Source organism: Typopeltis vanoorti, chromosome 21 (assembly GCF_054136105.1).
Source record: "Typopeltis vanoorti isolate ZY-2024b chromosome 21, IOZ_Tvanoo_1.0, whole genome shotgun sequence".
NCBI classification, from domain to species: domain Eukaryota; kingdom Metazoa; phylum Arthropoda; class Arachnida; order Uropygi; family Thelyphonidae; genus Typopeltis; species Typopeltis vanoorti.
This window is the reverse complement of record NC_143569.1, coordinates 58,636,417-58,653,894: the sequence shown is the minus strand read 5'-3', so window position 1 is coordinate 58,653,894 and position 17,478 is coordinate 58,636,417. Positions and strand designations below refer to the sequence as shown.

Here is a 17,478-nt window from a genome sequence, read left to right as displayed (position 1 = left end):
AATAAACTCAAGGAACTGAAAATTCAGTTAGTTGTAATTCTAGGAGGTCTAACTAGTTAGCTTCAACCTTTAGATATCTGTATTAATAAACCATTTAAGGGATTTGTGAAGGAGAAGTGGAACACTGCATCCAGAAGACTGCTGGATGCAGTCTTCAGATTTTGAGGTTATGCCATCAGGAAGAAGGAAGAGGTCTAGTATTTTGAAAGTTTGTGAGTGGGTCAAAGCTTCATGGGATGCTGTGAAAACTGAGACAGTGGTTAAATCATTTAAGAAGTGTGGCATTAGTAATGCACTGGATGGTACAGAGGACAATTTGTTGTATGAGGACTCAGATTCTGATTTATAAGAGGTTTCAAGTGTCTCTTATTTAGCTCTGGAGATGAATTTCTGGGTTTTGACGAAGAAGATTAAAAGGTGGGTACTGTTTCCTAGTTACATTAGGTATTTGTTGAAAGTAGACCTACTTATTACTTTATATTTGAAATACTGTAAATTCGTTATAATCAGTGATACATTTTTTTACCTAAAAAATGTGTACAAAAAAGGGGTGCATCATATAGGCTGGTGCATCTTATACGCCGGCAAATACGGTAATTTATAAATGATCTGATATAAATCCTGTTAGTATTATACCAATAATGGATATTTTTATGCTTGCCAGAACCTTAACGAAATGACTCAGCTTGTTGGAATAGATTCAGATTCCAGTTTTGTTGAAGAAGTTCATGCTCAAGTGGTGGCATATAAAGCTCATAGGTATTGAGATTTTTTTTTTCTTTTATATATATGAAATATTTTTATAAAATATTTGTTATTGCATATAAGTGAATCAGCTGGCCTCTTTGGCCAGATGGATAATGCATTCATTCTCCATTGAATAGTCTGTAGGTTAGGTTCAAATCCCACTGTTTCATGGATGTTCAGGAATTTCACTGCACAGTATGAAACCATCTCTCCCGGAGGCCTGGCTTCAGGGAAAAAAAGTTCCATGTGTGGTCTCAAGAACAGAATTTGTAGATTATCAAACCTTAGCTCACCCACAGTGCTAGATGTAAGCTATCTGCAAACAGTTCATTCAGGAGCTTGCTAAACATCCACCTCAGGACAAGATGGGCAATATCTCCGTTACTCCCATCCCATCCCCCAAGAATCATTCCCACCTATGGCAACTAGAGATAGCACACAGGAGGCTCTGGTATCCCAGCTGGCTACTGCCCTGGACCAACCCCCTCTTCAGGGTTATAATCATAAAGCCCTCAAATCTCTCATCTGTGCCCACTTCAATGGACAGGATATTACTAATGGTCCAGAGACCTATCTACAGGAAGAATTCTCGATGCAGCATCATTGGCATATCTAACATCAGCCTCAGCCCCATCCTCCCAAAGCTATGTCCAAAAGAAAGCAAAGGAAGAGGGCTTATGCAGTAATGCATAAGCCCTTTATAAAAAGAACAGGAAGAGGTGCGCAAAGACCATCCTGGATGGCACATTCCCTCCTCTTCTGGAGGAGCAGCACAATTTTCTTCACCCCATCTCCACACCTTCCTGAACAAGACCGGCCTGAAGTACTTTGGTCCATCCCAGCCTCAACAATCTATCATCTAGTCTCCCTAGATAAAATTAAAGAAGCCTTTCCTCCGAATTCATCTGCCTCCATACTGATGGGTTTCCCGCATCACTGTCAGGGAAGGTCAAATTACAGATCTTTCAAGATCCACTGAACATCCTCTTTTCTTCAAAAGCTATACCACCGTATCTCCAAATTCGAAAAGTGCATTCTGAAGAAGGACACAGCATCAAGAGCAGCTGATTACAGGCCAATTATGATCTCTCCAGTCATCCTTTGCCTATTCCATAAAGTATTAGTCAGATGACTGCAATGTCATATCGAACATGACTTTTGGCAAGAGCCATTATCCCCTTGGATGGCTGTGCTGAGAACGTATACCTCCTCTCCTCTCTGATTCCTGACACTGCCTTAAGCCTCTATATGTGGCATCCCTGGACTTCCAGAAGGCTTTTGATAGTGTTTCCCTTCCTGCTAACCTTAGAGCGTTATCTATTGCAGGATGTCCAGACTCCTTCCTCTCCTATGTTTTACAGTCTCTGGTAGCTCCCTCACTATAGGGACCCAAGCAATCTTCATTTCTGCAGTGCTGGGAGTTTTCCAAGGCAACTCTGTCTGCTATCTTTTTCAACTGCATCACTGATGAGTTTCTCTGCTCCCTTCCTAATGACATTGGTTACTTGCTTGGTGCAACATCTTTTAATGCAATGACCTTTGCCAACGACTTCATCCTTGTGGCCTCCACAAAGGTAGGCCTGTAGGAGGAACTCCTTGACCAGGTAGTTGACTTCTTCCACGTTTAGAGGCCTTACTATTAATGCTGAGAAGTCCTACTCATTAGCCTCTGTCCCTTCAGGCCACAACAAGAAGCTAAAGGCCGAGAACTCGGAGTTTTCCCTGTAGGATAGGTCACTGCATCCCTTGACCATCCTGGAGGAATGGAGATACCTCAGCATCCTCTTCACTCTGAAGGGAAGGCCCTCTGTCTCTTCAGCCTTAGAAGCTGGGCTTACATCTTTGAGGAAAGCTCCTCGAAAGCCACAGCAAAGGCTCTTTATCCCGTCTAACTATCTGCTCCCGAGGTATTACCATAAACTGGTGCTCGGCCGAACTTATGTCTTGGTTTTGTCCCAGATGGATAAGGCAATATGCTCTGCCATTAGATCATGGTTCTGACTACTTCAGACACCCCGATCACATATTTTCACATGGTGTGTGTGTGGGGGGGGAGTACGAAGGACATCCCATCCCTCCAATGACGGATTCCACATCTTCACTTCACCCAATTAACAAAGCTTGAAACATTCTCCTCCTCCCCTCCATGTAGGGAGACCTTCCATGGTCTTAAATACAAGAGGATCTCAGACGAATTAAGGGATAGATCCTGTACCTGGGCTCCCAGATCGTGACTGTGTTGGCAGAGCATAAGAGTTGGGCGACTCTACTACATTGCTGATGCTGCTTCCTTATCAGAGTCACACCTAGTGTTCATTCAGCATCAATGGGTAATGGATGGCACAGGCTTCTATCAGGCTTCTATCTTGAGTTTATTGATCTCGTAAGGACTAGACTCAGTGCCCTGCCCATGAGGGCTCGCATAGCCCACAGGGGCAGAGACAACACAAGCTGTAGGTCTGGCTTCTGCTATAGTGAAACTTTGTCTCACACTGCTTCTGTTCTTTAGTACAGTCTGCTACATCCTGTCTTCTTCAAATATTACACTCTTCAGCTGTTGAACAGATATATACAGGGTGTTTCATATTAAAGCACCCCTATTCAGAGCAATCTGTAGAGAGAGAGAGAGAGCTAGTAGACAAAATATCCTCAAACTTTGTGGGTATCCAAACTAAATCATGGGGAAGAGATTTTGATGGTTAAAAAAAAGGGGGGGGGGTGACCAATAGGGGAAATGTAGCACTGTGAGTGGGAGAAAATTACATTAATTTGAACTGGATGGTATATGATTCTGAAATGATTTAGATTCATTGACAAATGAAGTTATTCGATTTTCATTTCACTCATTTCATAAGAAACTGCTCACCGTGTCCTGATAGCTGTGACCATGCAGGTTGCAGGTCTGGTTCATTGGATTTCTTCGAAGAATAAAGGCCAATAACCAGATGTAAGGGGCTTGTTGAAATACAGTGGATTCTCTGTAGTACTCAGATGCAGTAGGTTTGATTGTTTACTTTTCCACAAACATGAAAATGCACTTCATCATTCCATAAGATGTTCCAAGACCAACCATGTATGCCAGAAATGTCACTGCAAATGTTTCTCGGATGCTGGCATCTCCTGTTTGCAACTCTTGGTTGTGACTGAGTTTATACAGATAGCATTACAATGCTTTATGCAAAGTTCTCCATACTATTGTGTATGGTAAATCCAATTGTCTTTCTATGGTACATGGACTGCTTGAATCTATGAACCTATAGCATTCTCATTGGACTGCTCAACAACTTTAGTTGCAACATCTTCAGTTATTTGCAGCATTTCAGATTTACATTCTCTTCCTGGTTGAACTGTCAAACTGCCTGTCTCTTCAAATTGATGAACCATGCATCGCACTGCGTTTGGTGTCATTGGACCTTTTTTTTTTCTTTTTTTTTTTTTCAAAGTTTTTAGGCATTTGTACTATCAAAGTGTTGCTGCAGCATTTTCTCCATTCCTATAGAAACACTTTACAAGTGACGCATGTTCAGGCAAAGTGAGACCCATTGTGCAAGTCAAATGACCGTAGTCAGTCTCGCTTCTTCATTTATGCTACTTATGGCTCACAATGATATGCAAAATTCACTATCTTTTCCTTGATTTTCTTTCTCCTTTTTTTTTTTTTTCGTCAAAATCTCTTCCACGTGATCTGGTTAGGGTACCCACGAAGTTTGATGGTATTTCATCTACTGCTTCTCTTTACAGATTTCTTTGAATAGGGATACTCTGTCTTTTCAAGAAACACATCAATAGATTCCTTCTTTCCCTTTTAATCTTTTATCCACATATGATGCTCATGTACTGATGACTTTGCAAACAGTGATCAGACTTGATGTGAGATAATGCATTTTTTTATTGCATGGAGTAGGTGTTTGTAGCATTACTGAAGCTTCTTTGAATTTTATACAGGATGACCTTCATGGATAGTATGATAGGCTAACCTTATTTGTATTTTTCCTTCTTTTCCACATCTTTAATAACATGTTTCAATGTGTGAATCTATCCAGATCATCCTGTTTGTCCAACACAACATATGCCACGTGAATAATGGATTTTATAGACCCTTGATTTTTTAATAGGTAGATGAGGTTGCTTAGGAAGATGTAAAAAATCTTGATCTTGCCTAGTGCAGTGAAAACTACTTTCATATTATGGTTGTTGAACTCTAGAGTAATGTAAAGAGCAGGCTAGGAGGGTGACAACCATGGTGAGAAAGATGAAGTCAGATTATGAAAAGAAATTAGCTGAACAGGTCAAAGGAAATCTAAGAGAATTTTATCCTGATATAGCAGGTATCATGGAAGAATAACCTTAATGATTGCAAATGGTAACGTGTTTGATACACAAAAAATAGCTCAATTGTTGAGTTCATTTGAGTCTGCTGCAAATGTTAGACAAATGACAAATTAGTATCTCTGGTGTGATCATCAAGGTATTTGAAAGGCCAGTTAGGAATTGCATCCAAGGAGCGGTGGGGGGGACTTTAGAATCCTCCATAGATATGGGCTTGTTAAAGGCAGTCTTGCTTTAGCAACATGCTTGTGCTATAATTGAGATATTGAGATATGGTAGAGTTTGATTGGTGGGGAATAGATATACCACTGTACTTCTGAATTTTGCTAAAGACTGAAATGGATGGGTGCAAAAAAAAAAAAAAAAAAAAAAACTTGCTTGTGGTATGGATTGGAAAGCAGCTAACTGACAGCATCAGAAAGTGGTATATTTTGGTCCTGAGTCTATGACATGAGGTGTTGTACTTCGGCCATTGTTGTGTAACTTGTATATTAATGATATTAAAGACAATCTTAAGTGTGATATTATTTGCTGATGGTGCTAAGTTAGAAACAGTGATCAGAAATGTGGTTGATGCAGAATCCTTGCAGACTGATATGGCAGATTGGTTATATGGGCAAATGGTAATGAATGTGGGTTCATTGTTGCCAAGTGTAAAGCTATGCATTTTAAATGGAAGAAGGACAATATAGGCAGAGTGTTGGGAGTTAATGAACGCTGAGTAAAAGTTGCTGAGGAGTCACGTTGGTAAAGTACTTAGTCATCACATTCAGATATCTGCTCTATTGATAACTAGTATGGATAAGGAAGTTTCATTACTTTGATTAGACCGCATCTGGATAACTGTGCACAGATATGGTCACTTGAGTTCTAAGGAAGCGGGGGGGGGATTGAAAACATTCAGTAGTGAGTAACCAACATGATAACTGGTCTGTAGAATTCTGCTTATAAGGGAAGATTAAGTTAATGTGGTCTAGAAAGTTTGAGTAATAAAAAGTGATAAAAGTGAAATATGATAGATGTGTGCAAGTTATTAAGAGGATATTACAGTATAGATACAAATGAGATTTTGCACTCATGGATGGTGGAGGTAGACTCAGGGTCATCACTGGAGCCTGACTAGAGGTGTTAGGGAGCATGTATGGTCCATGTTCTTCTCATGGCATGGAAGAATATGGAGAACGGGCTGCCGTTAGATGTATGTCTTTAGTAAATGATAACGATAAGTATTTGAGTGTCTAAAAGCCCTTCTTAGATGAGCATTCATCATCATTTTACAATAGCTGTTGCATGTGCTTATGCCACCTGTTTAAATTTTAAGAGGTATACTGTTATCACATCCTTGTGTTTGCTCATGTTTTTTAAGTTTCTAATATTGTTAATAAAAGTCTTCATTTGAGTTATATGATTGATGAATTGATCTCCTTGTTCACATTTGGAACATGAAGATATGCATGCTGACTTGAAATATGCTTTGATTGTAGCCTTCTTCAAAAAAAAAAATAAATAAAAATAAATAAATAAATAAAGGGATGTCAGACTGACAGTTATGAAGTCATTTCTCTCTCTATATGCTATATTTCTAGGAAGATCATTGCTTGTGTTCTTGCAAAGTGACTGCTTCCTCTGACAAAAAAAAAAAAAAAAAAAAAAAGGAAAAAAAAAACTCTTCCAGTATCTGTGTGGTTTCAGGTCATCCCAAGGAACAGTTACCAGCATTCACAAAATCACCCCATTTATTGGCCTTTGTTGATCTAACTAAGCCTTTGATGCTTTCAAAGGAAGCTCTCCAGAAACTTCTATTGGTGGTGGTGGTTCACTAAAATTCAACTCCAGCATAAGCCATTCAGGACACCAGTTTGTGGTGAAAATGGGTATGAAGGAAGGCTGTCTTTGTTGCAAGAATTCTTAAATGAAGGATTCTGAATAACCTAGAAAATTACTACCAATACTGTCCTTGGTAAAAAATCGTTACAATTCACAGAAAGTTACTAATATAGAAAAATAGCAAACTTAATAAATTTAAGTCTTTCTTTCTCACTCAAGGAGACCTGCATTCTGTATTGCTGAAGTTTATCAGAAAAATTAGTAAGGCTGCTATGTTCTTTAAATTTGCTTGTTACCTTCCATCTGATTTACAAGATAATTTCCTCTCTCTACATTTTTCAAAAAGACAGTTTGATTCAAAGAACTGGGAACAGATTACCATGCAGGAATCTGTTCCTTGTTCGATTAAAAAAGAGAGAAAAAAATGGATGGCAACAGTGGCATGCTGAAAAGAAAACCAAGATTGTGCAATTAACCATGAATCTCTTGGCATTCAGGGATCTTGCCCTTGTCTATCATTCAGTTTCTACAAGAGATGGGTTCACTGGAAAAAAACTAAAGTTCATAAAATTCATTTCAGCTAGAATGATTACAAAGAAATAAAGTCTAAAATGTCTTAATCTTTATAGTTCTGTAAGTTAACTTTATTAATTACCTGTGTGTTGTTTATTTTTTGCAATATACATAATTGCTCTTACCCTTCTTTGATAGTGGCAAATGTTACCCAAAACTCTCCTACGTCATTGAAATATGCACATCATTGTTGTAATATTTAACTTGTAAGTTTATTTTTTATTCTATTCTACATGCTTGTAAACCAAACCATCTCTCATTGATATCTGAGAAACTTGGTTGAAAACTCTGCTTAGAAATTAAAGAACTGATTTAAATTACTCTAGTTTATTTCTTTCAGTAATGCTCTTACCTTGTTCATCTTTATTTTCCTATTTACTAAATTCTGAACTATTATTTTTCAGAAAATTGCAATGTATACTGATGAATAGTAATTATAACTTTAATTAATACTTCCGATATTTCAGCAAAGTCAAATTGTCATCAAGGATCACAGAACAATGATATGTGCATGCAGGCACTAACCCAGGGTTAATGAGACTGAAGAAAGGCAATTAGAGTTGTGCTTGGAGTCCTAAATGGTATCCTCTAGTGTGCTGAATTGGGTGGTTTTGGCTGTTGAGTTAAAGATCTGAGTATGAGTGCTTCCCAAATCTGGGATAGTTTTATGCATCCAGTTTTGTTGAGGTTTGGGAAGTTCTCAGGACTGAGGTAAATTCCCAGAATAGCCTTTCGTGTGTATATTTGCTGCGGTGGAGTACAGTGACTTCTTCCACTGTATTCTATGGTGGGTGTCCACATGTTCAGAAATTCTGATATTCACTGTCCTGCCTGTTTGGCTCTAGCAGGACAGTTTGCAACTGCAGTGGACCACATTGGTATGGCGGATAAGGGATGCCAATTTTTAATGTGGTCTGTAAGGGATTGTATGGTTGTATTTCTTTCAGATTTTTGTTAATTTTTCAGATGTGCCCCAGATATATGGAATGGTGATAGATTTTGTGTAGTCTGTATTCTGAAGTAGGGGAGGGGTTGCAGTTAAGGGATTTTAATATTTTTTTTGGCTTTTGTGTGGAGGGAGAGGGTGTAGCATTGGCTAAGAAAGTGTTGAGAATGTGGTCAAGTTCATAAGCTAAGGCACTGTTATCAGAACTGATTAATCTGCCCTGTTACATAGGGTTTTTATAATCCTATATTGTTGGGAGGAATGTTAGGGTGACTGTTAGTAATTATATATACCAGTATGTGTGAGTTCTGTAAACAGAAAATGCTGCCCTGAAGTGGCCACTACCCCCCCCCCACACACACACAGTCCAATGCCAACAAACATTTCAAACTAACCTCGTATCTTCATTCCATTTGCTTCTCTTGTTTGGAACAACAGCCTTCCTATACTGTTTTCCTGAAGAATACAATCACCATATTTTTAAGAAACTAGTTAATAGGTTCCTTCTATATCTTTAGCCATTTGTCCACCTAAGGCACTGCTGTGTTATAAGTCTTGTGACTTTCTGTGTATGGGTGATATATAAATATATATATAATAAATTTAGTTCACTCCTTTATCCAAGTGTAAGCAAACAAAGCTTGTGCAACACCAGGCAACTCCGAGCAAAGGTGGACCAAGCTCTCATCACTCCTTGTCTCAGTATCTCCCATAATGCAAAGCACATCTCCTTGCAGACATGTATACTGCTATGCATTAAGGGAAGGGCCACTATCCAGACCGGTTTCGACCTTTATTGAGGTATCGTCAGTGGGAGGCAGACCCAAACATGGAGATACTAAGGCAGAAGCAATAGGAGAGGTCATATTTACCTATAGGAGTTGCCAACAGGTGTACCACCTTATTATTGAATTACTCTGGATTTAGAGAAAGATGTTGGAAGTTTATTTTTCACTTGGTTAGACTATAATGAATTTAGTTTAACATCTTTCTCTAAATCCAGAGTAATTCAATAATAAGGTGGTACACCTGTTGGCAACTCCTATAGGTAAATATGACCTCTCCTATTGCTTCTGCCTTAGTATCTACACGTTTGGGTCTGCCTCCCACTGACGAGACCTTAATAAAGGTTGAAACCGGTCTGGGTAGTGGCCCTTCCCTTAATGCATAGCAGTATATACATGACCGCAAGGAGATGTACTTTGCATTATGGGAGATACTGAAACAAGGAGTGATGAGAGCTTGGTCCACCTTTGCTCGGTGTTGCACTACCTTACCTCAGTCCTGAAGATATTTTCAGGTGCAAGCTTTGTTTGCTTACACTTGGATAAAGAATTAAACTAAATTTATTATAATCTAACCAAGTGAAAAATAAACTTCCAATATATATATATATATAAAATAAACATTAACTAGAATTAATCACAAAGCACATACATTGTCTTATTTATATTACAATAGTGAACAAATTAATCTGAAGAAGTCAAATTTTCATGAAGTTTTTGGTTGAGTGCTGCATGTTTTAACTGTCTCTACAATGTTTATTAATAGTGTTGTACATTTTTTAATAGTGTAAACAAGTTGACATTTAGTATTTTATTCATTTTGTGTAGCTATAAAATAGATATATCTCCAAGAAAGCGTTCAAAAATATATCTTCTTTCTCAGCACACATCCATGACTCAAAGACATTGCCAAGTGTGATGTTGGTTTGGGTGTTGTTAATGTGATTTTAAAGAGGTTTAGAGAGACAGGTACCTACCTTTCCTCCTGACAGAAAAGGAAACTATGGGCAAAAAGGAAAACTATACTTAAGATCATTTAACTAGTTAGGAAAAGTAAAATGAATCCAAGATTGTTTGCTATAGATTTAAATAGAGATTTGGCAGCTAGTGGGATTAATGTTTCTGATATGACAGTCTGTCAAAGATTGTTGGAAGCAGGGAGGACCCCCCCCCCACACACACACAAAAAAAACTGTTGACAAAGGCAATGCAAAAGAAAGACTCCAGTGGAGTCTTTCTTTTGCATTGCCTTTAGCCAGTGGGCTAAAGTGTACAAAGATTGGACTGTTGAGAAGTGAAATTCTCAGTTGAGAGCCATTTCTTTGTCCAAGGACAAATTATAAAAGTACGGTTTTGAGATGCAGAAAGAAGAAAAATGTGTTCTACGTTGGTAGAGTCCATGCCTAAATGAATTAATGAACTTATTTGTAACAGAGGAGCACATATAAATTATTAGGTGAAGTTGTAGTTTAATTTTTGTATTTTTCTTGCCAAATTAAAATTTTACTTGAAAAAGTGTGTTTGGATTCATTTGTTTGCTACTGTATTTCAACATTATCATATCAATCCAACTATATCTTGGTCTTCCTCTGAGTCGTTTTCTTGCCAACCTGGCAGAGAACACTTGTTTTGCTAATCTTTACTCGCCCATTCTGTTCTTAGTTCCTTGTTAATATATAGTATTCTCTTTATTCTGTGAAAATGGTACATCTATAAAAACAGACTTGTTTTTTGTGTACAATAGTAATGTTATTGATTTAATTCATTTCTTTTCATTTAGGTGTTATTATATTGCTCAAGCCTTTGCTTCTGCCAGTAAATGGACAGAAGCCATAGCTCTTTATCTGAGAGCAGAGGAATATTTAGAAAAGGAAACTATGGGCAAAAAGGAAAACTATACTTAAGATCATTTAACTAGTTAGGAAAAGTAAAATGAATCCAAGATTGTTTGCTGTAGATTTAAATAGAAATTTGGCAGCTAGTGGGATTACTGTTTCTGATATGACAGTCTGTTGAAGATTGTTGAAAGCAGGGAGGACCCCCCCCACACACACAAAAAAAAAAAAAACTGTTGACAAAGGCAATGCAAAATAAAGACTCCAGTGGGCTAAAGTGTACAAAGATTGGACTGTTGAGAAGTGAAATTCTCAGTTGAGAGCCATTTCTTTGTCCAAGGACAAATTATAAAAGTATGGTTTTGAGATGCAGAAAGAAGAAAAATGTGTTCTACGTTGGTAGAGTCCATGCCTAAGTTAATTAATGAACTTATTTGTAACAGAGGAGCACATATAAATTATTAGGTGAAGTTGGAGTTTAATTTTTGTATTTTTCTTGCCAAATTAAAATTTTACTTGAAAAAGTGTGTTTGGATTCATTTGTTTGCTACTGTATTTCCTAGTTCCTTGTTAATATATAGTATTCTCTTTATTCTGTGAAAATGGTACATCTATAAAAACAGACTTGTTTTTTGTGTACAATAGTAATGTTATTGATTTAATTCATTTCTTTTCATTTAGGTGTTATTATATCGCTCAAGCCTTTGCTTCTGCCAGTAAATGGACAGAAGCCATAGCTCTTTATCTGAGAGCAGAGGAATATTTATGTCATGCCTTGGATACTGGTGTGTTAAAAAAGGTAATATTTTGACTTCATTGCAAAGAAATAATTTCCAAATAATTTTAATTAGCTTTATTTCCCAGGAAGTGTTTAAAGGTAGCAGATGAGAAGCAGTAGAGTCTGTAAGTTTTAAAAAGGGTAAGTGCCAGTCCATTTCATGTCGAAAACAAAACAGAGGCTGAATACTGAAATTAAACATTGTAAGCCTGGTTAGTACTAGAGCAGGAGACTAAGAACACTAGATGATTCTTGCAACATTATTATGGACATAACTTGATTAGCATGTTTGTATGGTATAGTATGAGTTCAGAGCATTTAGATGGTGATGACTTGTTTTTGAGTGGTGCAGTACGAATAGGAAAGATGAATATCTTAATTTTCAATATTTTTATGATTAGAGAATGTATTTTTCTTTAGAGAAGAAAGAAGTGTTTGTAGGTAAAGTTATGATGAAGTTCTATCATGTTTTGCATATAAGCAGGATGTGTGTGTGCGCACGCATGCAAGATGATGAACAATAGCATTATTGATGCTGGAAATGTGATGCTCAATTCTAACAAAAGAGGCTTTATTCACACTGGTCTTCAGTTGGATAATCAGTTGTGGCAACTGTTATGTGTATTTTTTTTTTTAAACGACTCCCATTCACAAAGATTTTATATCTGTTTGTACACTAGTATTGTGGGTGGGATGAAATTAACTAAACTGAAAAACCCTTCTCTAAATACCAAACATGGAACTTTTTCAAGCCATTTGCAAAGACTTCCAAAATAAGCAGGATGATGGTGGTGGTCTCATACCAATTGAAATTCATTTACCACTTGAAAGATACTCATAAACATCCATCCACATTAAAATGGAAGTGCTGTTTACTTAGCTAAGCAGACCAGCATTTGATTATGAATGAGCATTGGAAAGTGTGAGGATACCTTGCATATTGTTAATGTGTATTAATATTTTTGAAAGGGAATAGAAGATATATTCAGGTAAACATACAGATTTGAGTGTGGAGGAGGGGGGGGGGGAGGCTACCTGTTGTCATAGATTGGAATTCAACTTTGGTAAACAGAAATCAGGCATCCTTGATAGTATCTTCATGCAAACTAACTTTTGGCAGGGACAAATAGTCTACAAAGGAATATTAATTACATAAGATCTTATTTCCTCATTGAAAATAAAACTTCGTAATTACATTCATTGGAGCCATCTGTGATCAAATAACTTGCTAATGAATGAGATGCTTTCAAATGAAAAAGAAGAAAAATGTGTAAATTATATGAACAAAATAAAGCAATATATTTTGTGTATTCAGAGAATGAGGCTGGAATTTCACTTGCTGCTTGTCTCTGACAACTTGCCTGTGGAGCCCTGTTTAACAGTATCTCCTAATTTTGTATTTCCATATACCTGCATGTGCTTGATGGTCTGCATTCGAATGGTTCTGGAATTTGATGTTCAAAGAAAGTTCTCAATTTTCACTGAGAACTTTCTTTGAACATCTAATTCCAGAACTTTTCAAATGCAGACCATCAACCATATGCAGGTATTTTCACCCATCAATTTTACTCCATACATCTATAAACTGCACACCACTCCTCCTGTACAGTTTTCTTATTAACTCATTAGCAATCTTGGTCCTTCTTCCTAGTTCAATCTTATCGTACCATGATAGCAGACTCACAATCTTTATTTTTTCACTCTTCTTTTTACTTCTTTCAGCAACTCTTTCATACCTTCTAATTGCATATTTCTCACTTTCAACCACTTCTTTCATACTGTCATTCATATTTATCCACTCGTTCCACTATATTCTCTACAACACTTACACTTCTGCACCTTACGTTGTTAATGAATTTTACCAGTGTAAGCTGTGGTAAGACGCACCCCCTCTCTCCACTCTCATTTTCATGCTATTTTCATTCACTCTTAGCAATGAGTACATTAAGCACACACTACATCACACAAAATCCTTCATATTAAACTCACTGAATAAGGAAGCCTTGGCTGCTATTTTTCTCGTGTATCAGTGCCATGTAAAAAATGCTTTTTATATAGTATCATAATAAAATTTGCAAACAAACTTGCACACATAAAGAAAGCAAAATACTACTGACAGTTTTTTTTTTTTTTAGAAATAATATTCTTCTTCATGTAGCTTTCTCAATGAGAGGGTGCAGCACCATGTCCTTCCAGTTCTCTCTGTTGGTGGCTTTCCTTTTTGTTTCTGCATAGCCATGTGATCCTGTCCATGATCTTATATCTTCAAGCCATGTCCTTTGTTTTTTGCCTCTTGATCCTTTTCCCATAATTTTTCCTTCTAAAATTGTTAGTATCCTCTGTCCTGCTGAACCTCTCAGTACATGTCCTGCCAGTCTCATCTTTCTCTGGATCATTTCCTGTAATAAAGATTTCTATGTTCCATTCCTACATCTTTCTCTGTGTCCTACAGAGAAAGATCTCATTCTATGTAGGACATCTGTATTTGTCACGTGTTCTGTCTATGGGATTTTCAGAGCTCTCCTATAGCACCACATTTCAAAGGCCATTATCTGTTGCCTTACTCACTTCTTGAATATCCAGGTCTCACTTCCATATGTGAAAATTGGTCACACTAATATTCTTTTCTTTGTCTCGATACTCACAGAACTTCTGAGCAGATCTTTATTTTTCCAGAATGCATCTTTAGCTATAGCTGTTCTTATTTTTATTTCTTTATCTTGCTTTCCATCTGCAGTAAAGTAGGTGCCTAAATATTTGTATTCTGTTGTATGTTCAATTTTCATATTGTTTATGAATATTTCTGGCTCGGATCTGCTTTCTTTTGAGATTTTCATAAATTTGGTCTTTTTTGCATTTATATCTAATCCAAATTCTTTACCTTCAATTAGTAACTGTAGTAATTTGATTAATTTGTTTCTATTTTTTGCTATTAGAATGGTATCATCAGCATATCTAAGATTGTTGTATTTTATACCATTGATACTAATTCCTATTTTTTGTTTTTCAATCTTTTTCATCACTGTCTCACTATAGATACTTAGAACATTAGATAGATAGAACCTTGTCTAACTCCTCTTTTTATTTTCACTACAGAAGTCTCATTGTTAAACAGCTGCATTTTCTGTTTGGTGTAAATCATTTTTATAATCTTAAGTACATGATCTTCTATGTCTAATTTATGTAATATATTGAACATTTTATTATGTTTTACCTGCTCAAAAGTCTTCTGAAAGTCTATGAAGCATATGTAAATGTTCCTATTTCTTTCAAGTGATCTTTCTATTAGTATTTTTAGTTCCAGGATAGCATTAATGGTTCCCATTCCTCTTCTGAAGCCTTTCTGTTGTTCACTCAATTCAATGCTTATGGCTCTTTCAATTTCTTTGTTAACAATGGTTAAAATAATTTTAGATGCATGGGATATTAGGTTCACAGTTCTGTAATCCTCGCAATTTTGTACATTATGTTTCTTTGGAATTGGTATGCAGATAGATGTTGTAAAAACTTCAGGTAATTGTATTGTTTTATAGATGACCATGGATTCCACTAAATAGTTGTTATTATTGCCAGTCAAAGCTTTCTACAGCTCAGCCGGAATATTATCACACCCAGGGGATTTATTATTAGGAAGATTCTTGATTGCGTGTTCGACCTGCTTTCTTGTGGGTGGAGTGGTATCTATTGTTACGTTTAACCGGTGTCATGAATCATCTAACATGTTACCATTATCATCATCATAGAGGTCTGATAAGTACTCCACCCATCTTCCATTTATCTTTTCCTTATCAATGAGTATATTTCCATCTTTGTCCTTGATGTTATTAGACTGTGTACGTTTTGCTTTTCCATTAAGTTCTTTCACTTTCAGGAATGCTTCTCTGGTTTTGTTCTTATTTTGTAATTCTATCTCAGTGCAATGCCTATTTATCCAGTTTTCTTTCATTCTTTTACATAACTGTTTGATTCTTTTATCCAAAGTTTTATATCTTAACCTTTCTTCTTCATTTGCTCCTCTTTTCCATGTTCTTCTTTCATCAATAAGGTTGATTACCCCTTGAGTCATCTATGGTTTTTTCTTTCTTTCTTCTTGTTTATTGATTGGTTTTTAGCAGATGTTATGATAGCTGCTTGTAGTCTATTCCACTGAGAGGATTCATTTTCGTTTTGCAACTGTGCAGACAGCAGTTCTGAAATATTTCATTGAATTTTGATTTTATTGTTGGATTTTGTACCATTTGCAGATCCCATTTTAGGGGTTGATTTCTTTTAAATTTTATTGTTTTCAGGTGAATATTCATCTTCATTAAGACCAGTCTATGATCAGATCCACAGTCAGCACTTGGCATCGCCTTTGAGTTCCGTATTCCATTGAAGTAACGTTTACTGACTACGGTATAGTCTAATTGATTTTTGTATCTTCCATCCGAACTTTCCCATGTGTAACGTGCTGTTTGGTTTTTGCTCAAAATAAGTGTTAGTTATGATGAGACTGTGCTTGTTACAGAAATCAATCAGCTTTTGTCCTCTCTCATTCCGAATTCCTAGTCCAAATGGACCCACGTGTGTAGATGTTCTCTCTGATCCAACTTTTGCATTCCAGTCACCCATAGCACAAATAACTCAATCTTTCTTGCCTCCAGCTTCCTTTATACACCCTTCTTTTTCATCATACATGATATCTATTTCTGCTTCCTCATTCTGTTCTGTAGGAGCATATACTTGAATGATCATCATATCTCTAGGTTTAGATTTCACTAGAATTGCCATTACTCTATCTGATTTTTTGATTATATGGATAATGTTTTTATTAGTTTTCTTCTCCACAATAAACGCTACACCACACCTCGTCTTGATATTTCACTGCCTGACGTATATATTTTATATATCTTGCCATTTGGAAGTTTCAACTCAAAATAATATTCACTATCACTAATAATTATCTGGATGGCATGTGGTGTACCACTGATGATGTTACTTAAGTAAACTGCAATGTACTCTCTCTCTCTATAATAATTATCTGTATGGCATGTGGTATACCACTGATGATGTTACTTAAGTAAACTGCAACGTACTCTCTCTATATATATATATATGAGGTTATATATATATATATATATATATTGGGTTGTTGCAAATGAAATGGCCGTTGAATGAATGTCAGGTTTCTACTGGTCGCTGAAGAAAGCAAGCGCTGAGGTATATGCAGTTTTTTTGTCATGTGACAGCGTCACACGTGGGTGATGCAATTGTAGTATTTGTTTTGTTCAACAAGCATTGAACATTGAATACTACCGACATCAAGTCAATCATGGAACCCAGTCAGTTAAGGTTGCTATACCTTTATGAGTTCAAATTGGGAAATTCTGCAGCGTCTGCAGTAAAAAACATCAATAAAGCATTCGGTGGAGGAACAATTAATGAGAGATCCACTCGTCGTTGGTTTGCAAAATTTTGCTCAGGAGATTTAAGGCTACAAAACGAACCCCGTGGCCATCATCCTTCCTCCATTAATTCGAATGAATTAAAGGATTTAATCGAATCAGATCCACGACAAACTGTATGAGAGATTGCCCAGACACTAAATGTACACTTCTCGACTGTTTCACAGCACTTGGCAATAATAGGAAAAGTAAGGAAGCTCGACAAGTGGGTGCC

The 17,478-nt window shown here is 36.7% G+C and overlaps 1 protein-coding gene across 1 annotated transcript in view; it reads left to right on the top strand.

Annotated features, from left to right (window-relative positions):
• Positions 1 to 17,478, top strand: part of Srp68 (signal recognition particle 68) — a 156,687-nt gene that overhangs the window by 115,574 nt on the left and 23,635 nt on the right. The window contains exons 9-10 of the mRNA XM_090411049.1: positions 665 to 759; positions 11,724 to 11,841. Of these exons, the coding sequence (XP_090267175.1) occupies positions 665 to 759; positions 11,724 to 11,841 (213 nt within the window). The remainder of the gene's footprint in view (positions 1 to 664; positions 760 to 11,723; positions 11,842 to 17,478) is intronic.